General features: G+C 35.8%; 1 protein-coding gene across 1 annotated transcript; it reads right to left on the bottom strand.

Annotated features, from left to right (window-relative positions):
* Positions 1 to 1,029: 1,029 nt before the first annotated feature.
* On the bottom strand, positions 1,030 to 22,881 carry hsd17b12b (hydroxysteroid (17-beta) dehydrogenase 12b). The gene is made up of 11 exons (XM_022665230.2): positions 22,544 to 22,881; positions 17,142 to 17,188; positions 16,599 to 16,674; positions 12,571 to 12,678; positions 12,244 to 12,308; positions 12,030 to 12,074; positions 10,235 to 10,269; positions 8,845 to 8,926; positions 7,938 to 8,003; positions 7,154 to 7,303; positions 1,030 to 4,309 (listed from the first exon to the last, which is right to left on the bottom strand). The coding sequence occupies exons 1-11, from the start codon at positions 22,704 to 22,706 to the stop codon at positions 4,202 to 4,204; spliced, it is 945 nt and encodes a 314-aa protein (XP_022520951.1). The 5' UTR covers positions 22,707 to 22,881; the 3' UTR covers positions 1,030 to 4,201.
* Positions 22,882 to 27,096: the final 4,215 nt, after the last annotated feature.

Here is a 27,096-nt window from a genome sequence, read left to right as displayed (position 1 = left end):
GTGTGTGTGTATAGTGTGTGTGTATAGTGTGTGTGTGTATTGTGTGTGTAGTGTGTGTGTGTATAGTGTGTGTGTGTATTGTGTGTGTAGTGTGTGTGTGTGTAGTGTGTGTGTGTGTGTATAGTGTGTGTGTATAGTGTGTGTGTATAGTGTGTGTGTGTATTGTGTGTGTGTAGTGTGTGTGTGTGTAGTGTGTGTGTAGTGTGAGTGTGTGTAGTGTGAGTGTGTGTAGTGTGTGTGTGTATAGTGTGTGTGTGTGTGGTGTGTGTGTGTGTAGTGTGTGTAGTGTGTGTGTGTATAGTGTGTATAGTGTGTATAGTGTGTGTATAGTGTGTGTGTGTGTATAGTGTGTGTGTGTGTATAGTGTGTGTGTGTGTATAGTGTGTGTGTAGTGTGTGTAGTGTGTGTGTGTGTATAGTGTGTATAGTGTGTGTGTATTGGCGGTTGGTTGGTATGGAGTTGGAGCTGGAGTTCTATTTCAGGGCCACGGCACCAGATGGCCCCTCGCTGGAGGGGAGGAGAGAATAGCGAGAGAGAGAGAGAGAGAGAGAGAGAGAGAGAGAGTATGTTGGAGGAGGAGGAGGATGAAGAAGCTGTAAGTGAGGCTCTGTACTCTCTGACTGTGTGTAATTACAGAGCAGAGGGGCGGAGTCAGCCTGAGCTGATCATGGGGCTCCTGCTGCTGATCAGTGCTCTGTTAGTTCAGCCTGAGTTCAGGGGGACGGTCTGGTATCGGTGGGTTTAGTTACAGTGCTGAACTCTTCCTGTTACAGGACACTGGATTGAGGAACAGAGATGATCAAAGCTAATCCTGCTTTAAACTTCTCCACCATCTTACTCCCGACCCGTCTGCTGAGTTCTTCTGTTCTTTACATGATGCTGTTTTTACTCCCCATTATTCCCCACAATCTGAGACTCACAGAGCAGCTGAATTTAATCAGCAGGCAAATCACATTAATCTCAGTGAGATTGGAAAGCGTTTGGTAAACTCTGTTTATTAACTGTAACACAGAAAAACCAGACTCAGAATAAGAGAAAGCATTTCATTTATTACTGAGCAAAATAAGTTTAAAATTCACAAAAAAAGGACATTGGAACATATTTCATCCTCTGAACTGCTGAAGTGCTGCTGCTGATCCCGCTGTATTAAACTCTAACAATAATCCCAAACTATTAAACTTTAATATTAAACTCTAACAATAATCCCAAACTATTAAACTTTAATATTAAACTCTAACAATAATCCCAAACTATTAAACTTTAATATTAAACTCTAACAATAATCCCAAACTATTAAACTTTAATATTAAACTCTAACAATAATCCCAAACTATTAAACTTTAATATTAAACTCTAACAATAATCCCAAACTATTAAACTTTAATATTAAACTCTAACAATAATCCCAAACTATTAAACTTTAATATTAAACTCTAACAATAATCCCAAACCAAATAAACACTGAATAAACACACAGACTGATCCTCTATAATCAGACTCTTATCAAAGCTTTTTAGCATCACTGTTAAAAATAAATAAAGTAATAGAAATAGTAGATTTCAGACATAAAGTCATAGTTGTACCGAATATTATAAGATTAAAGGAGAATTATTTCCCAAATAAAATAGTGTTTGTATAAATAAACATTCTCAAACTCTTTATTTGACCAAATATTTCAACTTTAATCTCTGAAGATCTGAAATCTGAAAGGTTTATAATGTAAATTCTCTAATCTTAATTTTATCTCATAATATTAATAACTTCATTCTTTTGTTAATTTTCTAATTTGTTCTTTTGTAGCACAATTTATATTATTTGTATTGTTTTATTTTTAACAGTGATCCTGAAATACAGTCATAAACAGAACTGATTTGACAGAATTAGACTAATTAGACTAATTATAGGAAAATACTACTGATATCTAAATAAATCTTTAATTTAATTTAAATCAGAACTGGTTTTATATCAGAACCGATATTGGAATGACTCTCAGTTACAATAAATCAGAAATTACATCAGGAATAAACAACCGTTTCAGTGCAAATCAAATCTCCCCTTATAAAGATCCTAAACGCAGCTCTCAATCTCATCATTTCCACCTTAACAGCAGAATTCTGGAATACTGTACAGTAAAAACTCCTAACAGAGATAATAAAGCTAATTTAAAGTCACATTGGGGTTGAAATGTTTTGGAATAAGATCTACAGCCCTTATGGAAAACAATAAAAAAATAGAATTAAAAACAGGCTTATAAAATAAAACACACAGTAATTTACATTCCATTCATCTAAACTATAACAGAACTTACCTGTCCGGAAACTAAAGACCTGAATATAAAGGGAACTGTTCTTTAAAGAGTTCAGTATTATTATTCTACGTTCACACTGCAGGTAAAACTGGACCAGATCAGATTTTCTCAACAAATCTGATTAATTTATTTATTTCAGTCCGTTAATTTAATGTCGTCTTAAAAGGGTTTTATTGCTTTTGTTATGCTAAAATTCTATTATCATTATATCAGAGGCGTTTAAAGCTTTTACTAACGTTTATCACACTCATTTCTTGGATGATGTATCGTGCAAAAATCGTGCAGTTTATATTGTGAAAATTGAATGTGATGTAAATCAGTTTAAACAGGTCTAAACAGCTCCGGCTACTGTGCTGAAGAGCAGAGCTTCACGTGAAGTTTCAGTTTCATCTTCTTCAGCATCACAGGAGCTATAAACCTGAACCAATCACTTACTGTAAAAATGTTGTGCATGTTATTTTTAAAGATATTTGTGTTAGGGCAGATTAATGTTTAGAAATTGCTCACTAAATGAATCTTTAATTTAATGATAATTATAAGGGGTTTATTTTTGGAGAGATGGATGTGTTCAGTGTGTTTATAACAGGGTTTAATGTGTTTTAGAATCCGCCTCCTGAAATGATTGGATTGATTGGATTAGATCAGATCTGTTTTAAATATATGTTGGGTGTGTTTACACTTGGATGTATTTATATTTGTAAGTGGTTTGGTCTTTTTTTTTTCCAGATATAATCCGGATCCTGGAGACTGGATTACGTGAGCAGGTGTGAACAGGAGCTCATCTATCATTCAGACTGCAGGTAAAACTGGTCCAAATCTGATTTATTTATTTCAGGCTGTTCACTCAGTGTTTGTTTTTAATGTGCATTATGTAAGTGATGCACGACAGCAATGCTTCACATTAAGTTTCACTTTAATCCGTCAGCCGGAATTTCATTATCTTGAGTAAATAAATGAGTTGGGACTGCAGCTGAGTGAGTTAATCACTGAGAATTCACTTCAGCTCACTCAAAAGTCAGGTTTTTATTTTATATTCTTATATTATATTCTTAGGCCAATTCATGGAAGAAACACATCAGTACAAATATATTTATAAACTGTTATTTGGTTTTTCCTCCACTGAAGCCCTTCCTCACTGCGCCTCACCGTCCAATCACACGCACCTGCCGTAAAATTCTGATTGGCCGTTACAGTGGCACTGCAGATATATGAACTGGAAATGTATCTGATTTTAATGTTGTTTTAATGGGTTTTTTTTTTGCTGTTTATTCAGACACACGACGTGACCTAAATCTGATTTTATTTTTATGTTTACCTGCAGTGTGAACGTAGCCTCTGATTCCAGGTGTGAAGCTTCAGCCTGATTCAGGTGAGTTTTATGATCATCTGATTATTTAATATCTCAGCTCCTGATATCAGACAGTTGTGTAATTCTGTCTCTCTCAAAATCAAAACATTGTCTCAGACCAACACTAAAACTTTATTCTCTCAAAATAAAACCAAAAACTGCAATTCTAAAAAAAAAAAAAAAAAAACACTTTTCATTTGTTTTGTGATTTAGATTTTTAGATTTTCAGTGTTTTGATTGATTGAAATGGCGGATAAGGAAGCAGCACATGCTGCAGTATCAGCGGGAGAAATGTGGAGGTTATTGATTAGGCAGCACCCTGATCTGATCACATCTGATCATCTTTATATGGATTTTAAATCCCTCTTTTATTAATAAAGCTGATTAGAGTTGTGTGTAGAAATGCAGCAGGATTCTGTTCTGCAGGACTGAAATTAATGATCAATTCTATAAACACGCCTGATCACTGAACACCACAGGAGGCTGATCCCTCGCTCCTCTCCTCTCCATCCTCTTTCTTCTCTCTTCTCTCCATCCTCTCTTCTCTAACCCTGTTTCTGTTTCTTCAGGTATCTCGCTCTCTGAGACAGACCCATCTTCATCACCAGATTACTGACCAGCCGGGCAGGAAGCAGCGCAGTGGTCACCCACCCCTACACACACACACACACACACACACACACACACACACACACACACACACACACACACACACACACACACACACACACACACACACACACACACACACGTTACCCACAATCCTCCTCTCAACCAGGTACAGCCCTATTATAATACTACAATACTTAAAAGACTTTTTTGCAACATTTGTTTCATTTAAGTATCGAAACATTCAGTAGAAACAAAGTAACATTGTAACTTTTTATTTATTGTCTAAATAACTAATCATCACCACCATCATCATCATCACCATCATCATCAGGACTGATTGGGGGTCAGTCAGGTGGGTACAGTGACAGCCAATCACAGGACTGGAAACTTTCTCATTTCATTTATTTTATTTTTTTTTTTCTCCACAGTAAATGAATAGCTTAGTGATCTATCAGATTATAAAGAAACATAATGAATCATGTAGTAATTAAATCCTCCTGTTATGTTAATTAGTCAGGAACAGTAATGGTGTTCCCGGGTCAATTTAATTCGGTGCATATTTAATTATCCAATTAATATCCTAAATAATAATTATTCAAAAATCCAAACAAACAGTGTGAATATTTTATTATTAACTCCATTACTAATTATATCAGTATTTGGTGCAGTGGTGTTCCTCACCTCTAACAGGAAATGCTTCACTAATTTTTTATAAAAAAAAAAAAAAACATATTTAAACTTAAAAAATAATAAAAATGTTTTACTACTTTTGAAAGGCCAACATATTAGACATAATAGCTTTACATAACATTAAATTTAGTTTTAGTTTTTGTTTATTGCAGGGGGTTATATGATGATTAGACTAATTAAAGAAAGCAGACGAAGTTTTATACTAAAAAAAAAAAACATACTTTTAACACTTTTTCCGAAAACTTCTAACTTTTAAACGGCTCAATTTGACCCAGAACAAAACCGGAGGATTATAAGTGTTAAACCAAAATACTCTGAAGTATTTAGATGCTGTTTGTTAACTTGTGGTTTTTGATTAACTTATCCTGTACAACAGAGGAAACTTCCTTTCCTGGGGCGGTCCTGATGAGAGCCAGTTCCATCATTATAATGTTTTTGATGGTCTTTGCAGAGACTGGAAAGTTTTTTCTTTATTTAGCTGAGTAGTAGAGCATTACTGAAATATTCACTATTCACTGTATACCTGTAACTCTACCTCTTCACTACTTTACTTTAACTGATGCTCTCAAACACTTTATTAAGAGACAAGAAATTCAAGTAATTAACTCTTGATGAGTTCAGCACAGCTGTTAACTGAAAGCCTGAATTCCAGGAGACTCTACCTCATAAATCCGACTGAGAAAATCCAGCAGAGATGTTTTGTAAACACGTTTTTTGTTTAGTAAATAATTAAAACTTTTTAAATTGTTTTTTTTTTCTGCTAATTCATCAGCTAACAGACGCCTGTACCAACCAGCATCACAATGAGAGTGATAAGGACGGAGAGCGCCCCCTACTCTACTCTCTCTCGGACTCTGGCTGCTGATGGATTCAAATTGGCAGCTCCTACCTACAAAGTGTCAACTAAAAATCTGCATTTGTTTTAAACACAGTGTCCCGGTGAAGCTCCTGAAGCTCAGGGTTCATTTTAAATCATGATTACTGAAACTTTATATAACTTTATATGATTATATTTAACTCCCACACCTCCAGCACTGCAGGTTTACCTTCAGTTAAAGGTGAGTAAAGTCATTTATTACTTATCTTGTCTATTAGAGAGATAGAGAGAGAGAGAGAGCTGCTCAATACATTACAGCCTGTCACAACCTGAGAGACAACCAGTGAGACCGTCCACCAATCACTAATATCTGTACTGTACTGTTTAATATATTAATGTTACCTCTTTCACTTCTATTAATCTAACTTTAACATGCTTTATTACTACTTTTACTTATTTTCTTTATTAATAACTCAACCTTTTTAATATTACTGTTTTTTTCTCTCTAATCTGATTTATTAGTATTTTATTTTTATAAGTAGTATTTTTTATATATAAATCTGTTTACTTGTATTATTAATTGCTTTAGCAGCAGTGTATGTAATTACATTCATGCTAATAAAGCACCTCTGAACTGAGAGAGAGAGAAAGTGGAAGAGGTAAAGAGAGAGAGAGTGTGTGATCAGTGTGGAGTTGGTGATGTCATTAGTGTACTCTGGTTGTGATGTAAAGTAGAGTAAAGCTGAATGATGGAGGTAATTTATTCAGTACAGGTCAAAAGTTTAAACACAGCTTCTCTTTTTCAGTGCGTTTTCTTTATTTTCATGACTATATACATTGTAGATTCTCACTGAAGCATCAAAGCTATGAATGAACACATGTGGAGTTTTATGTACTTAATAAAAAATGAGCTGAACCTCCACAGTCACCGGACCTGAACCCAATCCAGATCCAGGTTTGGGGTGAGCTGGAGCACAGAGTGAAGAAGACAAAGGAGCAACAAGTGCTAATAAACACCTCTGGGAACTCCTTCCTTCCTTCAAGACTGCTGGAAAACTTTTCATTTCAGGTGGCCACCTCTTGAAGAAGCTCATTGAGAGAATGATGCCAAGAGTGTGCAAAGCAGTAATCAGAGCAAAGGGGGCTATTTTGAAGAAACTAGAATATAAAACATGTTTTTTTAGTTATTTTCACCTTTTTTGTTAAGTATATAAAACTCCACATGTGTTCATTCATAGTTTTGATGCTTCAGTGAGAATCTACAATGTAAATAATCATGATAATAAAGAAAACGCACTGAAAAAGAGACGCTGTGTCCTGTAGTGTATATACAGGTATATCTCTCAGGTAGAGGGTTAGACAGGTAGGCAGTTCTCACCATCACGGCGTGGGGCAGGTAGCCGTTGGTCTGGTTCTGAAGGCCCACAGTGCTGATCTGGGATCTGACGTAGCGCTCGGGGGTGGGAATATCCAGAGACGCTCTCTTTATCTTACTCAACTTCGTCGTCACGTAGAACGGCAGAACACTCTATAAACATAATATATACAATAAAATATATACAATAAATCACATTTAATACTGATATATAAATACTGACTGTATACAGATATCTAATACTGGATCATTTCTCAATAAATAAATAAAGTATTATATTTGTGTCTCGTGTTTAACTGGTTCTCTTTATCTACTTTCAGGATTTGTGTTAAAATCTGATGTTTTAGATTATATATTTATACATAAATATAAACAATTCTAAAGGATTCACAAACTATCCAACACTGTAGTTTAGTAAAAAATAAACTGATTTTCATTCATTTTTACACTTTATCTTTTCATTTCTGTCCCTTTAAATCAGAATCTCAGGAAAGAGAGAAAAAAGTTCATTTAAATAATTTAAACAATAGATTTTTTTTATTTATATGTTTATCATTTTATAACTCAACCTACTTTTTGTACACAGATTTATCAGAAAAATGGAAAAATGTACACACTTCAGTTTTTAAATTCAGCCTCAAATAGTCAAATTACAACAAACATTACGCTGAAAACTGTTTTAAATATTGTGATTGGTGTTAAATCTGGGCTATATGGTAACAAATATTACAATAGCCTTCCTCTCTTTCCCTGTAAAACTCCTGTTTGGTTTGTGTGTGATTGTTACCTGGATGATGACTCCTTTACTCTTATATTCTGCATCCAGAGCTCGAGAGAAGAAATCAACAAAAGCCTGAAGAGAAAAAGAACAGAGCTGCGTTTAATTGTTTACTATAATAATTATAATAAAATCATCCGTCAAACAGCAGCAGCTCAGCTACATCACCTCACACACTTTACCAACACTGTTATCATCACACAGTGCATACGCTCATGATGAACTGGGAAAGTCAGGGGATTTAAAAATAGGGATTTTCAGGTCTGGGTAAGTTTTGGAAAATTATTAAATTATTAAAAAAATAAAAATAATGATGGAAAAGTATTAGTTAAAGTGTATGAATCCTGTTTATTAACAGTGATATTTAAAGTATTAATTTCATATGGTTTATTTTTGGTCTGTAGACTCGATAACTGTGGCGCTACGTCTCTAATCAGCAGGTCGTTAGTGACTGATAGAAGGAAGTTAATTAATGGTACGGTGGATTATATAAAATTAAGAACAGATTAACAGTAAATTTACTGGAATTACAGTGAGCTGCTGAAATTATGAGGGAGAATAAAAGAGAGAAAGAGAAAATATAAAAAGAGAATAAAAGAGGAGTGAAGTAATAAAAGAGAAAGACAATAAAAGAGAGTGAGAGAATAAAAAAGAGAGAGGGAGAGAAGTTCCTTCACAAAAGCACTGATTGGGATGGCCCTGATGACATCACGCTGCTGCGTACGTGTTGCTAGGATACAGCACTAGGAGGAGGCGGGGCTGGACCACTGCTGTAACCGAGGGAGACGGAGCATCCCCCATATGCATATATTTTTTCTATAATATATATATATATATATACTGATCAATGCAGTGGGCTGGGAAAGAGGGATAGAATGAAAGGAGGAATAAAAGAGTGGAGGAGAGATGGACTGACCTTAGAGGAGGAGTAGAGAGTGAGTAGAGGAACGGGGTACATCCCGCTGGCGGAGGAGATGTTCAGAATCACACCTTTAGACCTGAAAACCAAACAGATCTAACTTTAAAACTAGATATCAGAACATTCTGACCTTTAACCTTAATTATATACTCTTATATACTCTTATTATACTCATTATCAGCTCCACTGATCATACAGCACACTCTATAATAATTAAAGACTGTGTGTGTGTTTAGTGTGTATTAATGTATTAATGTATTAAACGCGGTCAGTAACTGAATTCTCTGTACTGTGGCTCCCTCTAGTGTCCAACCCACAGACAGGTCTCTAATAACCATTATAACATCAGACCAGTCTACAGTCATCACCATCATCACCATCATCACCATCACCATCATCACCATCATCATCACCATCATCATCACCATCACCATCATCATCACCATCATCATCACCATCATCATCACCATCATCATCACTATCATCATCACCATCATCATCACCATCATCATCACTATCACCATCATCATCACTATCATCATCATCATCATCATCACCATCATCATCACCATCATCATCACCATCACCATCATCATCACCATCATCATCACCATCATCATCACCATCACCATCATCATCACCATCATCATCACCATCATCATCACCATCATCATCACTATCATCATCACCATCATCATCACCATCATCATCACTATCACCATCATCATCACCATCATCATCACTATCATCATCATCATCATCATCATCATCACCACCATCATCACTATCATCACCACCATCATCACTATCATCATCACCACCATCATCACTATCATCATCACCACCATCATCACTATCATCATCACCATCATCATCACTATCATCATCACTATCATCATCACCATCATCATCACCATCATCATCACTATCATCATCATCATCACCACCATCATCACCATCATCACCACTATCACCATCATCATCACTATCATCATCATCATCATCACCACCATCATCACTATCATCATCACTATCATCATCATCATCATCCCAATCTCAGGTTTCCTACAGACTGTAAGTGATGTTTACCCCTAACTACATCTGGATCTTTACTGCATCAATATATCTATACTATATTTAAAACCTCATTAATAGTCCTTAATTCACATTAATGTAAACTGTGTTTGGAAAGTGTTTCGGGTCTGAAATGTATTAATAAATGAAATAAAGTTGAGCAGATAAAAATATACTGAGTTTATACTGTCTGCAATCAAATAACAGTCAGAGTAAATGTAAAAAAACTGTGATTTTTATAAGTAGAATTTCTCAGTGATTCTCAGACGCTGTGATGAACAGATCTCTCTCTAAATCTCCACCAGTTTCTCACCTCTCCACCATCCCGGGCAGCACCAGCCGAGTCATCTACAGAAACACCAGCACAACATCAGGAATTAGTCTCAGTTCTGATCAAGCAGAACATTATGACCACTTATCTAAAACACAGTGTTTAAAAACTCCAGCAGCACTGCTCACTGTACCAGCTCAACACACACCAACACCTCATACACCACCACCACGCTAATCACTGCTAATCACTGCTAATCACTGCTGTACTGAGAATAACCACCCAAATAATAATAATAATAATAATAATAATAATAATAGCTGTATCTCGATGGTGCTTTTCTAGGTGTGAGTATTAAAGAACACAAACAAAACTACAGTCTAGAACTATTTTATTGAAATAATAAAGTATACTGGAAGTATTTAATAGATATCAGTGTTCTCTGGGTGTAATTGGTGGATAATTACATTATCGACTTATCATACAATAAATGAACATGACCTCAATAATATCTGATATTGTGATATTATCTATTGTGTTTATTTGTATGTTTGTGCACATATATAACAGTGAAGAGTATTTTACATAACAATAACAGAGCAGTGCTTTGAAAACGGAGACTCAGTACACACAGTGTGGAATTCTTCAGTAAGTGAAGAAAAATATTTATTTCCAAAACTATAATTATTAATTTTTAAAGGGTATTATTTCTTTTTTGTTATGATATCATCATTATATCAGTGACATTAAATGGTCTTAAAATGACAATATCTATTATCGCAATAATTCTGGGACAATATATCGGCCACAAAAAAAATTATTATGCGTGAGAGCTCTGCAGGGATTGGCTGTGATTGGTATGCAGTGTCAGTAAAGCAGAGTAAAGTTTCAGATGGACTGCAGTTGTTTTGTTCTGCTGGAGGAGGAACACCGTGTTCTTTATACAGAATCAGAAAAACACTCCCACCTCCCGCCTGCAGGGGGCGACACACACCCAGCCATCACACTGACCGGGGTTTCCCTGTGTTCCCCATTCATAATAAACACTCCCATAATACACACACACACTAATAAATCACAGTATAAAACTGAAAAACAGAATTAATATGAAAAAATAAAGAGATCACTTCAGTTTCTGAATCAGTTTCTCTGATTTTGCTATTTATAGGTTTATGTTTGAGTAAAATGAACATTGTTGTTTTATTCTATAAACTACAGACAACATTTCTCCCAAATTCCATATAAAAATATTCTCATTTAGAGCATTTATTTACAGAAAATGAGAAATGACTGAAATAATGCAAAGAAAACAAGTTCATATTCATAAAGTTTTAAGAGTTCAGAAATAATCAATATTTGGTGGAATAATCCTGGTTGGTTTTTAATCACAGTTTTAATTTCATGCATCTTGGCATCATGTTCTCCTCCACCAGTCTTACACACTGCTTTTGGATAACTTTATGCTGCTTTACTCCTGGTGTAAAAATTCAAGCAGTTCAGTTTGGTGGTTTGATTATAAACAATATTGTTTTAATAATTTTTTGACCATTTCTCATTTTCTGTAAATAAATGCTCTAAATGAGAATATTTTTATTTGTAATTTGGGAGAAATGTTGTCTGTAGTTTATAGAATAAAACAACAATGTTCATTTTACTCAAACATAAACCTATAAATAGCAAAACAATAATAGTAAAGAGTAAAATACCAAAATAGAATTTCAGAATGTGATTGTGTTTCAGTATCGTGCAGTCCTGTGTGGATTATTGTTTTATTTAAGGATTGTTTATATTAAATATAAATATAAATATTAACTCTGGTCTGGAGGGAGGTACTGACCTGACACACTGAGCTGATGTTGATGTTGATCATACTGCTGATAACCTGCAACAACAACAAACAGTTAATATAGAGTTAATAAAGAGTTAGTATAGAATTATAGTTAATACAGAGTTAATACAGTTATAGAGTTGATATAAAGTTAATACAGAGTTTAGAGTTAATATAGAGTTAATTTCAGTATTACAACTCTAAAATAGTCTTGGTCTCTTACATTATCCAGGTTTGGGACGTTGAGGAAGAACTCGGGGTAGGAGTACGACACGCCCACATTATTTACTGTAAACAAACAAACAAACAAACAAACAAACAAACAGAGGATTCATCATTAATAAAAACCCTCTAAAAGTATACTGAGAGTATAGTACACACACACACACACACACACACACACACACACACACACACACAGCACTACATCAGATTACAGGAATATCAATAATTTCTATATAAATCATTTTCACACTACAGTTTTATTGACTTTACAGTATTTAATCTGGATAGTTTCAGTTTCAGAGAAGAAGAGAGAAAGAGAGATTACCCAGAATGCCGATCTGCAGGTTGGCGAGTCCGGCCTGAATCTTGGGGTAGATATCCACACAGCCGAAATCTGCTGAGATGGTTTTGGTCTGAACTTTATATTTACTCTCTGAAACACAAATATAAAATTATACATTAATACACAATAAAAATACTACTGTTATCTGTCCTGATCCGTCTCACCAGTACTGAACTGAACTGATCCAGAATTCCTCCTGACCGTTCTGCAGGTCTGATCTGCAGCTAAAGGAAACCATTGGTTGAGGTTTTTGCTGCTAAAGGAGGATCAACCAGTTATTAAATCCAAAGATTCACATACTTTTATTTACTCTCACTGTGAATATTAACATGCTGTGTTCATGATGTGTGGTTTTAGTTTAATCAGACTGTGTTTGTCTATTGTTGTGATGTAGATGAAGATCAGAACACATTTAATCACCAATTTATGCAGAAATACAAGTATAATCCCAAAGAGTTCACATACTTTTTCTTGCAGCTGTGTGTATATATATATCCTATATATTCCACACACACACACACACACACATACACTCACACATACACTCACACACACACTCACACACACACTCACACACACACTCACACATACACTCACACATACACTCACACATACACTCACACATACACTCACACACACACTCACACACACACTCACACACATACACTCACACATACACTCACACACACACTCACACACTCACACACACACTCACACACACACTCACACACACACTCACACACACACACACACACACACACATACACTCACACATACACTCACACATACACTCACACACACACTCACACACACACTCACACACACACTCACACACACACTCACACACACACTCACACACACACACACACACACACACACACACACACACACACACACACTCACACACACACTCACACACACACACACACACACACATACACTCACACATACACTCACACACACACTCACACACACACTCACACACACACTCACACACACACTCACACACACACTCACACACACACTCACACACACACATACACTCACACATACACTCACACATACACTCACACACTCACACACACACACACACACAAACACACACACACACACAAACACACATACACTCACACATACACTCACACATACACTCACACACACACACACACATACACACACACACACACACATACACGTTCTGGGTTGAACACTGCGCTCGGCTCCTGATCGCGTGAGATACACGTGAGGCGAGACGAGGAACTGCCTCAGCATCCACCGCTCAAACACGGCCTCAGCCAATCAGCTTTCAGCTACCGGAGTCACGCTGAACACCACACTCTCACAGACAGCATCTTCTTCATTCATCTTCATCATCATCATCATCATCACACTAATATAACATCACACAAAAGCTGAGGAGCAACACAGCTAACCTAATCAATATAATAATAATAATAATAATAATAATAATAATAATAATAATACTACAGTACACTATAATATATAATAGAATAGAATACAGTATAACACAATATAACATAATACACATGAAAATTGATCTAAATCTGCAGGATGTTTATAAACAGAATTCAATATCTCTATATATCACTATTCTTTATGTTCTCCAGAACCTGCAGAACCCGTGAGGAGGCTCTCGGTTCTGCAGCAGCAGCTCAGCGGCACCCAGCCTGCCTCCCAGCACAGCTAAAAATAACCCAGCTCATTACCATACACTCATTCAGCAGGGGGAGACACACACACACACACACTTTCCCCCTCACAATTCAGTCTCCTCACAAAACACACACAAAAATGCATCCACACAGTTACAGGATGAGGGTGGAACAAAATATCAATATCAGGATTTATCACAACCTGCACACACTGGATTCAGCCCCCACAAAACTACTAAAACAGGTACTACCAGATAGGGGTGGGCGATATGGCCCTAAAAAATATCACGATATTTTGTTATCACGATAACGATACTCTTGGCGATATGACAAAAAACTGAATATTTTTTTTTAAAGAATACACACTGCACAATACTAATAATGCACTCCATATCTCTCCATATGTGCAGTACTGCAGTAATATAAATGATACTGGACAGATATAATCTGTCTCTAGTAGATATATAATGGGAAATGAGAACAGTGTGAATTTTTCTTTTGATAAAAACAGTAAAATAAAAGTAGAACCCTGATGTGATAATTAGGGGTGGGTGATATGATACCATATTTCAGGGTTTACTATCGTTCAGCATAATAAAACGTTTTGGTGATATTATCGTGTACGATATGATATGGCGATACACCCCTACTGCCAGAGATAATTAAACCGCTGTTAATGATGTGTACTGTCTAACTATAGACCTACTTCAAACTTACCCTTTATTTCTAAGATTTTAGAAAAAGCTGTAGCCCAACAAAGAAAGCTGTACCTGCAAAGAAACCAGATCTATAAAATATTCAATCTGGATTTATTCCTCATCATAAAACTGAGACAGCTTTAGTTAAAATAACAAACCATCTACTTCCTGCTGCCAACCAAGACAGAACTGAACCCCACCCCCCCCACCACTCACACTAAACTAAACTGTACACCCCCCCCCCTTTACACTAAACTGAACTGTACACCCCCCCCCCTTTACACACAACTAAACTGTACACCCCCCCCCCCCCCCCTTTACACTCACAAAGAACTGAACTTCACCCACACACACACCCAGTCAGCACACAGAGGCTGACATGACTTTATTTGCTGCACTCTTAAAAACTATAAACTCTACCTCAGTAACTGCTGTGATTATATATGTTCTATATGTTACAGTATGTCACACATCTCTGCACCTTATCCCCACTATACACTTTATTATACCGTATCGGTACTGCACTGTCCTGTCTTTAAATTGTCTCGTCTTTTGTATTTATTGTATTTATTGTTATTTAGTGTTATAATTTTATAATTTTATGTTGCACTGTCGTCACTCCTGCACTTTATGTTGTCTATTGCTTGTTGTTCTATGTTGCACCATGGTTCCGGAGGAACGTAATTTCATCACACTGTGTACCTGTACTCAGATGTAATGACAATAAAAGCCTCTTGACTTGAAGACTGTGTTTCCCTACTAGTGACGAGACGATACACTTCTTTTTTTTAGCTTCGATCCGAATCTGATATAAAACTGCAGATACCGATACAAATACCAATACTTTAAGTTTATTATTAGTACTATGATTAAAGTTAGATAATGAGGCTGAACAGAGACACAGCCTTTAGAAGAGTAACGTTATACACAAGTGCATTTAATGTAAATTCATTCAAAAGTCATTTATTTGACACACTTTATTATATGCAAATACACAATAGTTTCCTTTCAAATTAAATATTTAAAAAAATATATATATATTTAAAAAGTTAAATATTATGTATTATGTATAATGTTTAATAATAAAAATTCAGGGCATATTTTACACTGGGTGCACAGGAGACTTTTATTTTGACAGGTAGCAGATATATCTTTGTGTCTCCGTGTCTGTTATCTTCTGGCTCTCTCCCTTTAGTTCGGCTGTTTTATTCAGATCTGCTGGAGTCATTAGATAATCTCACTCTGATAATGTTTTATATAAATCCAGTATAAATTAATTCCGTCTCTCTGCTCCTCCGAGTTACTGACTCTCCACCTGTCTGACCCCCCCCATACTGATGGATGCTCCACCCTCAGGATCTCACGTCTCCTGTCCCCCAGACTGATTCCCCACTACAGATCCGCTGATCCTCATCCAGGTTATTCACCTGCCTCAGACCAGCTGTTCACTACCGGATGCATATTTGTAAAAAGTATTGTAATATTGAATCGTAAAAATATCATAGTTTGACATAGTCTTGTGAAAATATGGTGATGTGATCATGTATTGTGATATAAAATTGTGAAAATACGATATTGTGAGATAGTAGAGTGTACATAGTATAGTACAGAGTATAGTACAGAAGGTGAGGGAACGTACCGATGGCTTTGGACACTTCGTCCAGTTTCTCCTGAGTTCGGCTAATGAGGACGATGGAAAACCCTCGCCGAGCGAGCTGAAGATAAACAAACAAACAAACAAACAAACAAGCAAATAACACAAACATGGATCCTGTACAAAAAAGCAGGACACATACAAAAATAACGAACATATATAACATATATATAAACATATAATACACAAAAAATGCATTCTAAAAAAAGCTGTAGAATATTTTAAGAATCAGGTCATCGTCATGTGACCCACCCCAGTTCAGCTGTACTGAGCATGCTCACTAATGCACACCGGGGTAAATAAAGCTTTATAGAGTTAATTTATAAAAAATATACAGAGGAATGTTTCTAAGAATCTACTTCAGCCCTAACAGCAGTCAAAACACCAGGATTCAAATGAGATGTGTGCTGATTGGTCAGCGGTGAAGCTGCCTTATTGGGGTCCAGAGATCTCTTCACTGATTGGCTGTAAATACTGAAGTAAAAAAGAGGAAAAAGAAAGAAGGAATAAAGCGGAATGGAGTCTTACCTCCTCTGCATACGCTTTCCCAATCCCATCAGTAGCTCCAGTTACAACTGCAGAAACACACAGAAATATATATTAATAATCAACAGCAGAAAAACATCTGGGAAACATCGTCTCACTTCCTCCATTAATCAATCAATTAATCAATCTATAATTTTTTTCACCCTGAAACACACAATGATCATTATCAGTGCAGCCACTGAGCATTTACAACTTAAAGAGACAAAACCCCCAACCCCACACGCACACTTCATTCTTATCTTCTTACAGTTTATATATCATTATTATACACTTTTTATTTTTTTATTGTTTTTAATCATATCCATATTTTAGTTTTTTTTCTTTGCTTTTTTTTATTACATTTACTTTTTTTTTATTAAACAGTATGTATATATGTGTATAGCTGTGTATATATGTGTGTATACACTTCTATATGTTTTTATTTTGTACCCATTAGTCTATATCTGCACTGTTTATCTGAAATGTTTTTAAAATACAAATGTAATTTTGTCACGTCAATAAAACAACCTGAACTGAACTGAGAGAGAGAGAGAGAGAGAGAAAGAGAGATAGAGAGAGAGAGAGAGAGAGAGAGAGAGAGAGAGAGAGAGAGAGAGAGAGAGAGAGAGAGAGAAAGAGGGGGGTGAGTGAGGACAGATCTGGTTATAAATAGACGAGTGAAGTGTTTTTATGAAGTGTTTTATTTTATCCTGAGTTAAATATAACAGGGTATTCCACACCACCCATAACCAGCGTTACATTTATATTTACACTCAGAGCTATAAGCTATAGAAAGAAATATAAGCTTAATGAATGTAACGTAAAAGTCTCATTGTGATTAAATCTGTTACTGCTATAATTTTGGTGCATCAAACTGTATAACTATAAATATATAAAATATGTTTCACCTGTACTGCAGATTACAGCAGGTTTAAGTTGATCTGTGCTGATTGAGCTGATTCTGTTCTGCACATCAACACCAGACCATTTCACTTAATACATATGAATAAATATATATTACTTTGATTTTACAATAATAATTAATAAATACACACATTTTTTTACAAATACACATCTACACTCTCATCCCTCCATCCATAACCCAGGTAAACCTTTATCCAGCAGAATAAAGATGAAAGAATAAAGGATAAAATAAAGGAAAAAGAATGGACGATAAAGGATAAAGGATGGAGAATAAAGGATAGAGGATAAAGAACAGGGGATAAAGGATGGAGGGATAAAGGATGGAGAATAAAGGATGGAGAATAAAGGATAGAGGATAAAGAACAGGGGATAAAGGATGGAGGGATAAAGGATGGAGAATAAAGGATGGAGAATAAAGGATAGAGGATGGAGAATAAAGGATGGAGAATAAAGGATAAAGGATGGAGAATAAAGGATAAAGGATGGAGAATAAAGGATAAAGGATGGAGAATAAAGAACGGGGATAAAGGATGGAGGGATAAAGGATGGAGGGATAAAGGATGGAGGGATAAAGGATGGAGGGATAAAGGATGGAGAATAAAGGATGGAGGATAATGCAGCGCTTACAAACCCAACAGTGCAGCTACAAACAGAGCAGTAATGGAACTATTTTAACTGGTGGAGTTTTTATAACCAATCAGATCCTATTTTCTCCTCCTCTTTAACATCTTTCAATAAACAGTGATAATTATAATGGAACTGTGATATAATCACAATAATACACTCGAGGTTTGTGCCATATAATGTGTAATATATATATTTATCTACAACCGCAGCACAGCAGTGCCAATATTACACATTATAGCACAAACCTCCAGTGTATTATCACTTAAATAATCTTGCTGATTCGAGAAAACGTTTAAGAAAAAAAAGCAGGACACATACAAAAATTAACGAACATATATAACATTTTATATATATATATATATATATATATATATATATATATAAACATATAACACAAAAAAAAGCTGTAGAATATTTAAAGAATCAGGTCATCGTCATGTGACCCACCCCAGTTCAGCTCTACTGAGCATGCTCACTGATGCACACCGGGGTAAATAAAGCTTTATAGAGTGTATTTATAAAAATATATACAGAGGAATGTTTCTAAGAACTACTTCTGCCTTAATATCAGTCAGTTATATCAGTTAATATATTATACATTATATTATACATTTAATATATGTTTAATATACTGTATAACAGTTTCAAACATTCAGCAGAAACAAATCTGTAAAGCCATGTCTTATTTGTAAACAACAATGAAATACTTTACATGTTCAAAAACTCAACACTGATTAATCACTGAATTGTTAGTTTAGATTGGTGTCAGAAGTGGTTTATTTAGTGTTTTAGTGTGTTTAAACCCCGCCCTCTAGAGAGCAGCATTGTACTCTGTGGTTAGATTCCACTGTTCTGATTGGATAAATGAAAACCCACCCTTCTCTTTTATTCAGATTGTATAGATAGTATATTGTTTTTAGTATTATAACAGTTTTTATGTAAATGTGATGTAATCAGTAGTGGTGAAATAGTGAGCTCAGTATTGTGATGGGTACGGTGTGGTCGGGCTGGTGGTAATAAATCAGCTGTATTAGTGAATATGTGGAGTTAAGGGAGGGTGAGGGGTGAGTGTGTATAATAGTGCAGTGTGTAGTATAGTGTAGTATAGTATAGTATAGTGAACTGTGGTCAGTAGGAGTATTGTGTGAGGGGGATGTGCGGGAGGGGACGGCGTGGCCCGAGTTACACAATTATACAGACTTTTGGACTTTACACACCACACTGCTCACAACTGCAGGGTCACTAAGGGTCATCCGGATAATTACATTACAGTTATATATATATATAATATTATACACTATACACAAAAACACCCACCTACAACAGCAGCAGTGTTTAGTTTAAGCTCTTGAGTTTAAAGCCTCTTAAACAGTCTGTCCACCTGCTCAACTCTTTAATACCCACAAACTACTGAAGAAGACCAGCGTCTAACCTACAGAAATATATACAGCTCTGTAAAAAAATATAAGATTTCACTTAAAAATGATGAGTTTCTGTGATTTTATCAAATTAAAAACATCTGGAATATAATCAAGAGGAAGATGGATGATCACAAACCATCAAACCACCAAACTGAACTGCTTGAATTTTTGCACCAGGAGTAAAGCAGCATAAAGTTATCCAAAAGCAGTGTGTAAGACTGGTGGAGGAGAACATGATGCCAAGATGCATGAAGTGGTCTCTTAATTTTTTCCAGAGCTATCTTCAACTTTTTTTTACGTTATTGGTTAATTTTTAAAGACACCAAGTTAAACTGGTAATTTAATTAATACAGGACTGAAAATGTTGAATATCGAAAATTGATGATTAATATCATGATAAATATCAATTTCAAATTATTGCCCCATGTCTGCTATATTATCGCTTTTCAATAAAAAAACAGGTATCTCCAAAACAGCAGCTTTACAGAAGAGAAATAATACTTTCCTACCTTTGAACAAAAAACCAATGTAAAAAGTTTATTTTAGATGATTTTGGAGATTTTCTATTGGTTCATTCATTAAGATGTTGAGATTCAGTATTAGGGACAGTGTGTCTGTTCAGATTAAGTAATACAGTAATATGGAGATACTTGTTTTTTTATTGAGCAGCAATAAAATATAAAATAAATTGTAAACAGTTTTTATAAAGTGTGATTAGTGACCCATCCTCAGAAAATCATACCGCTGACCTATTATCATCATAATTATGATTATGATTATTATTATCATTATTATTACATACACTAGTGCCACGTGGTGTAGTAATCCATACCTCACAACTTATTATTATAACTAGAAAAAACAGCAGCATAAAATGAAAAAACTATACTATACTATTTATTATAGTAAATTAAATTAAATAAATAATTAACTTTTACTCCTCATTTATTTCTATTTTAGAATTTAGCCTCAGACTCAACATGAACACTGACCATCCACATCCCTCACCTTTCACCTAATTATAATAATATCACCACACACACACCAGTATCAGCCCACAGTATCACACCATTATAACACTGGGTGAAAGGTCAGAGGAGTGAGAGAACACTTTACACTACGGGGAATCACCAACTCAACTAATTATTAATGAACACTACTTAACATATCGTTAACTTTACTACATTTTAATGATTATACTGTCTTAACTACTGTAATTATTTAATGTACCTAATTATTACTATAATTCCACACACACCTGTAACCCTCAGACCACAGCTAAACTAAACTCATAGTTGATTAATTGATTAACTGATTAATTGATTAGCTGATTAATTGATCAGCTCCAGGTCTCTGTAACTCCAGGTCGTGGGTCACTGACCAGCCCAGCTCCCCAGACTGGATGTAGAAAGAAGTAAAGATGCAAAAATAGAGAAATGTAGAATTGAGTAAAGTCAGTGTATCATTTTCTTCAGATTTATAATGTTTACTTGCTGCTCCTTATAATCAGAATTTTGTTACAGGATGCAAACAATGAAAATTCAGCTTTTTCTCCTAAAATTCTGACAAAATGAATGAGAACAAATTTCTTCTTTATTGTAGTACCTGGAAATTAATTTAGCCACAAACAGGAAATACAATAAAGCTGATAAACTTTACACTGAGCCTGCATTGTCCTGACCTTTCACCCACGATAATTATAAGAATACCACACACCTGTAGACACACACCTGTACATACACACCTGTACATACACACACACACCTGTACACACACACACACACACCTGTACATACACACACACACACCTGTAGACACACACACACCTGTAGACACACACACACACCTGTACACACACACCTGTACACACACACCTGTACATACACACACACCTGTAGACACACACACACACAGAGGTCTGGGTAATGTAGTTTGACCATAAACCCTTAGATCACAGCTAACCTAAGCTATGCTAAGCTAAGCTAAACTAGTATCTGGTTAAATAATAAGCTAATTCACTGATTAGTTCTAGGTCTCTGTAACTCGGAGCTGTGGGTCATTAATTTGCCCAGGTTCTCAGACTGGATGTAGAAAGAGGTAAAGGTGTAAAAACAGAGAATTTTAGTACACACAAACCTGTACACACACTCACCTGTGCAGGTGTGGGTAATGTAGTTAGACCATAAACCCTGAGACCACAGCTAAACTAAACTAAATTAAAGCGGAAATTAATGAGTTAATTAGTTAGTTACTTAGTTAATTGGTTACTTAATTAGTTAACTGGTTGCTTGGTTAATTAGTTAATTGGTTAGTAAGTTAATGAGTTAGTCAGTTAGTTAATTAGTTAGTCAGTAAGTTAGTGAGTGAGTTATTGAGTGGGTGGTCTCTCCCGGGTGTCGGTTCGGCGGTTCTGCGGTTGTGCGGGGGACTGACCTGCCCAGGCTCCGAGCTCTGCGGGGGAGACCAGCGCTCCGTTCCCGAGGATCCAGACCCGCAGGCCGGTCAGCAGGCGGTACAGCGCGCAGGCGGAGAGCCAGGCCGCGGCGGCGGAGCCCAGCCAGCAGAGCGCGTCCCCGAGCTGCGGAGCCTCCAGCATCACTACTGCTATACTAATAACTATACTACTGATAAATTACTGTAGTATTATTAATATTAATATACTGATATAACCCGCTATACTCACACTCTCACACACTCATACAGCCGCCCAAACACACACACTCACCGCCGCTCACTCCGCGCCTGCAGATGACGCTACAATACAGCCTCCGCCGCTGATTGGGTGACGGGCCTGTCCGTCAGGATGTATGGGCGTGGCTGCAGTGATATCTCGGCTGCTGATTGGACAGCGCGGGTAGGGTGATGTGAATCAGTGAATCATATCAAAGGTCCTTTATAATATAAAATTACATTTATTTATATTTTACTGTTAAACTAATTTATATAGTTTATAGTTTTATACTATAAACAATATAAATCCAGTACAAAATAAATATATGGATAAATAAAGAAATGAATGTGAGCTGGATGGATTAACTTAAATCAATTATATTATACATTTTATAAACAAAAAAAAAAAAAAAACAGTTTGTAATTCAATTGGGTGTTGACTCAGTTCTGTTACTGATCAAATATTGTGAGTAAAATGACAGAGAGATATGTAAACTATAAAACATATTATACCTCTTTAATATTAGAATAGGTCTATGTTCTATACAAAACATGTTCACGAAATCACAAAATCACAAAATCACTCTCACATAAAGATAAAGATCTCACAGCTCTATTCTCACCACTTTCAGTCCCTCTCAGAATGAGACAAATAATAGGCGGTTGGTGGCCCTGCCCCATTTTTAAGCTAAGTGTTAATCACAGGTTAGTGTTAGCTTGTGCTAAATGGCAAAACACAAACAAGCCAGTTCATGCTTTACTGTAACAGAACAGCATTAATGGACAGTAGGTACAGATCCCTCCCTCAGACGAAGTCTGCTGGCTAATTCTGCAGTATTGTCTGCCTGGTTCTATGTTCTATGTATGTCGCAATAAGGAAGGGACCAAACGGCTCATAGAAGCAAATAATTACTGACACCAAACTCTTTCAGCTGATTCACAGAAAACAGATAGATTGATTTTTTAGTGTTTATAGTGTTTATTGTGTTTATAGGGGCAGAGAAACGCAAGGGGAAATACAAAAACACACAAAAAGTGAGTTTTAAATAATATCTCCTTTAAGTGGAGATGTGTGTAGTGTATCAACAATATACTCAATTTAAAAGTGAAAGCATGGAGCCAAAAATGCTTAATATATAAACTCCCCAGAATATATAACATTTTATTCATTCTGGTAATTGATTATATGATGGTAAAAGACCTGTTTACAAACTGTATTAATTCTTAACAATAAATGTAAAAACTCCACAGATCAGCGGATCAGTAAAAGATAAAGATGAAAGTTGGATCTCAGAGGAGCAGCGTCTGGTTTCTTTTTTTAAATTCACCCTGAAACAAAAACAAAACAATCTGATTATCATGTTAATTTATATCATTAATCATACACAGCTAAATTCATCATATTTCACAACCCCCTATAACTATATAAAAACTATACCAACTAATAAAATAGGAGAGAGAGAGAGAGAGAGAGAGAGAGAGAGAGAGAGAGTACAGTAGATCATACTGTTTCTCCATCAGCAGCCAGAGTCTGAGAGAGAGAGAGAGAGAGTACAGTAGGTGATGCTCTCTCTCCTCATCACTGCTGGTTGGTACAGGCGTCTGTTAGCTGATGTATCAGAGCTGGGATCTTGTTGAGATGTTAATATAAGATCTGTAAAATGTATTTTCTGCATTAAAGCTGCATCACAGTAGTTACTGACACGCCCCCAAACCCTGACACAACCTGGCTGCTCCCACTATAATCAGAACTCCAGATACAAATGTTGTTTATCAGATTTCAGTGTAACTAAGCAAAGATATATTTTACTACTATGTGTAAAAGCAATAAGGCTCAAGAGATTGCTGGTTCAAATCCTGGTCATGCAGCTTGCCATCAGCTGCCGGAGCCCTGAGAGAGTACAGTTGGTCTTGCTCTCTCTGGGTGGGTACAGTACAGTAGATGGCGCTCTCTCTTTCCCCTCATCCCTCCTAGGGTGATGTGGATCAGCACAAGGCTGCGTCTGTGAGCTGATGTATCAGAACTGAGTCGCTGCGCTGCTTTCCTCCGAGCGTTGGCGCTGTGATGCTACTCGGCAATGCTGCATCAGCAGCAGCTCAAAAAGAGGCGGAGTCTGACTTCACATGTATCAGAGGAGGTGTGTGCTGTTCTTCTTAACCATCCTGGTGTTGGAGCATCACTAGTGATAGAGGGAGTCCTTATGAGTGGGTTGGGTAATTGGCCGTGTAAATTCATATGGCTAAAAATATATTAAGATATAATCCATATATCCGTCATGTTTAGTGAACAGGGTGTAAGATCTCTGTGGTTCTGGTTCTGTAGTAATTAATGGTTTTTATATTGTGAGTCCAGAGCAGCACTGTCACCACTGAACTTACAAAACCTAAAAAAAAAATTAATCTAAAACACAACTATAAACCAACACTACAAACTATAAACCAGCTCCTACACAGTAAAATTAGCAGCGCTGGATCAACACCTAAAGAGTTAACTTTAACACTCCTTCAGAGTATATATGATATATGATCCACTCTACAGAGAGTAAAAATTACACTGAGATCAGTGTTAAATGTTCAGTGTTAATATGACACTCTGCAGTGTACCATTTACTCATGCTAGTGTTTTATAGTATTACAGTGTTAAACTTAGTATTAATGACTTCGAATAGTGAAAATTAAATTTAAAAAAGACGAAAACATATCCTTTTTTATTGTTCGGTTCTTGGTATTTTTATTTAAAATGCATCACATTTAAACACATTCATAAATATGAATCAAGTTGCAATAGGATACAACAGGAGTTATTTTGAATGCAGCACAAAACTTAACTTTTTGCTTAGTTTAAGGTGGACCAGAAAAAAATCTGATGGTGATGAGAAACTAAAAGTTTAATATGGCTTAGTGATCCCATAAAGATTATATTTAATTATTCATTACTTGCAAAGAAGTTTAGCTCATCATCAGAATAAAACCAGAGAGAAGCTGTTCTTTAATTTTTACCAATAAATCCTGTTAAATCTGATCAATAATATGTATTAGCATGATCCACAAAGATTCAAATCCAATCTGAAGTAAATATCTGGATCAATTAAATAATTAAAGATGTTTATAATGTAAAAAATGTATATTCTTTCAGTTTCACTCCTGATCCACTCGTTCACACAGCCTGTAAATATCAGATTAACAATCAGAGCATCCAGTACAGCCTCACTACAGTATGGCCTCCACACCGGGGGGTCACACACCTTTACACACCTTTACACACCTTTACACACCTTTACAGGTGAGATTATTATTATTATTTCTCCATTTAGTAAAAACAAAAAAGCTTAGTAAGATTTGTGAGTATTATTTTCCTCTAATCTGTACTGTAAGTGTAAAATATAGAATTAAAAGCACATTTTTACACAAGATACACACACACACACACGTATACGTTTCTTGCCACACCAAAACCTTGCATCTCCATTTGCTGTTTCTCTATAATATGAATCTGGTATAAGAATTTCATGATAAATAGACCTGTACTATAACTGTAATATATGTGTATTATATTTAATCAAAAGTGAAAGAAGAACAAATCTCACCCTGTCCTAAACTCTCCTCCTTTTAGCTTCTATAATAAATGTCTTTATTATTTAGATTATAAATCCAGTCTTTTACCTCAGTGTGTGTAATCTGACCTGCTGAATATAAAACAGTATATTATAATATATTATAATATTCCTGATCATGGATTGTTTTGCTAAACGTCTCTGTTTTAAATAAAGCAATTTCTGTTTAAAAACACTCAATTATAAATAATAGCAGGAATATATTTATATAATGATATTAAATAACCTCCAACTACGTGTTAAACTAACGTATTTATTATTAATAAAAAGTTCATGATTATTACTGTATTATTACCCCCATCAACCACAGCAATCACAGACCCGGTGGATGTGTGATGGTTTCTTTCTGGTTCTGTGATTAACGAGTCTAAAGTTTTGTTCTGTGAAGCAATAGAAAAAAACACTCAATCAGATCATTACTACAGTCTACAGACCAATCACAGACCGCCCACCATCACCGACCCGATATACTGACCAAACCAGCACCAATTACAGACTGAATACATGTTATATTACAAATCAGACGCAGTGCAGTGTTTACAGACCAACCACAGACCACTCACCATCACCAGCCCGATATACTGAGCAAACCAGCACCAACTACAGACTGAACACATGTGATATTACAGTGTTTACAGACTGACAAGTAACTATTACTATTCCAAAATACTGACTAAACCAGCACCAATAACAGGCCAAACA

The sequence above is a fragment of the Astyanax mexicanus genome, chromosome 23, assembly GCF_023375975.1.
Source record: "Astyanax mexicanus isolate ESR-SI-001 chromosome 23, AstMex3_surface, whole genome shotgun sequence".
Lineage (NCBI taxonomy): Eukaryota > Metazoa > Chordata > Actinopteri > Characiformes > Acestrorhamphidae > Astyanax > Astyanax mexicanus.
This window is presented reverse-complemented; position numbering and strand designations above follow the sequence as displayed.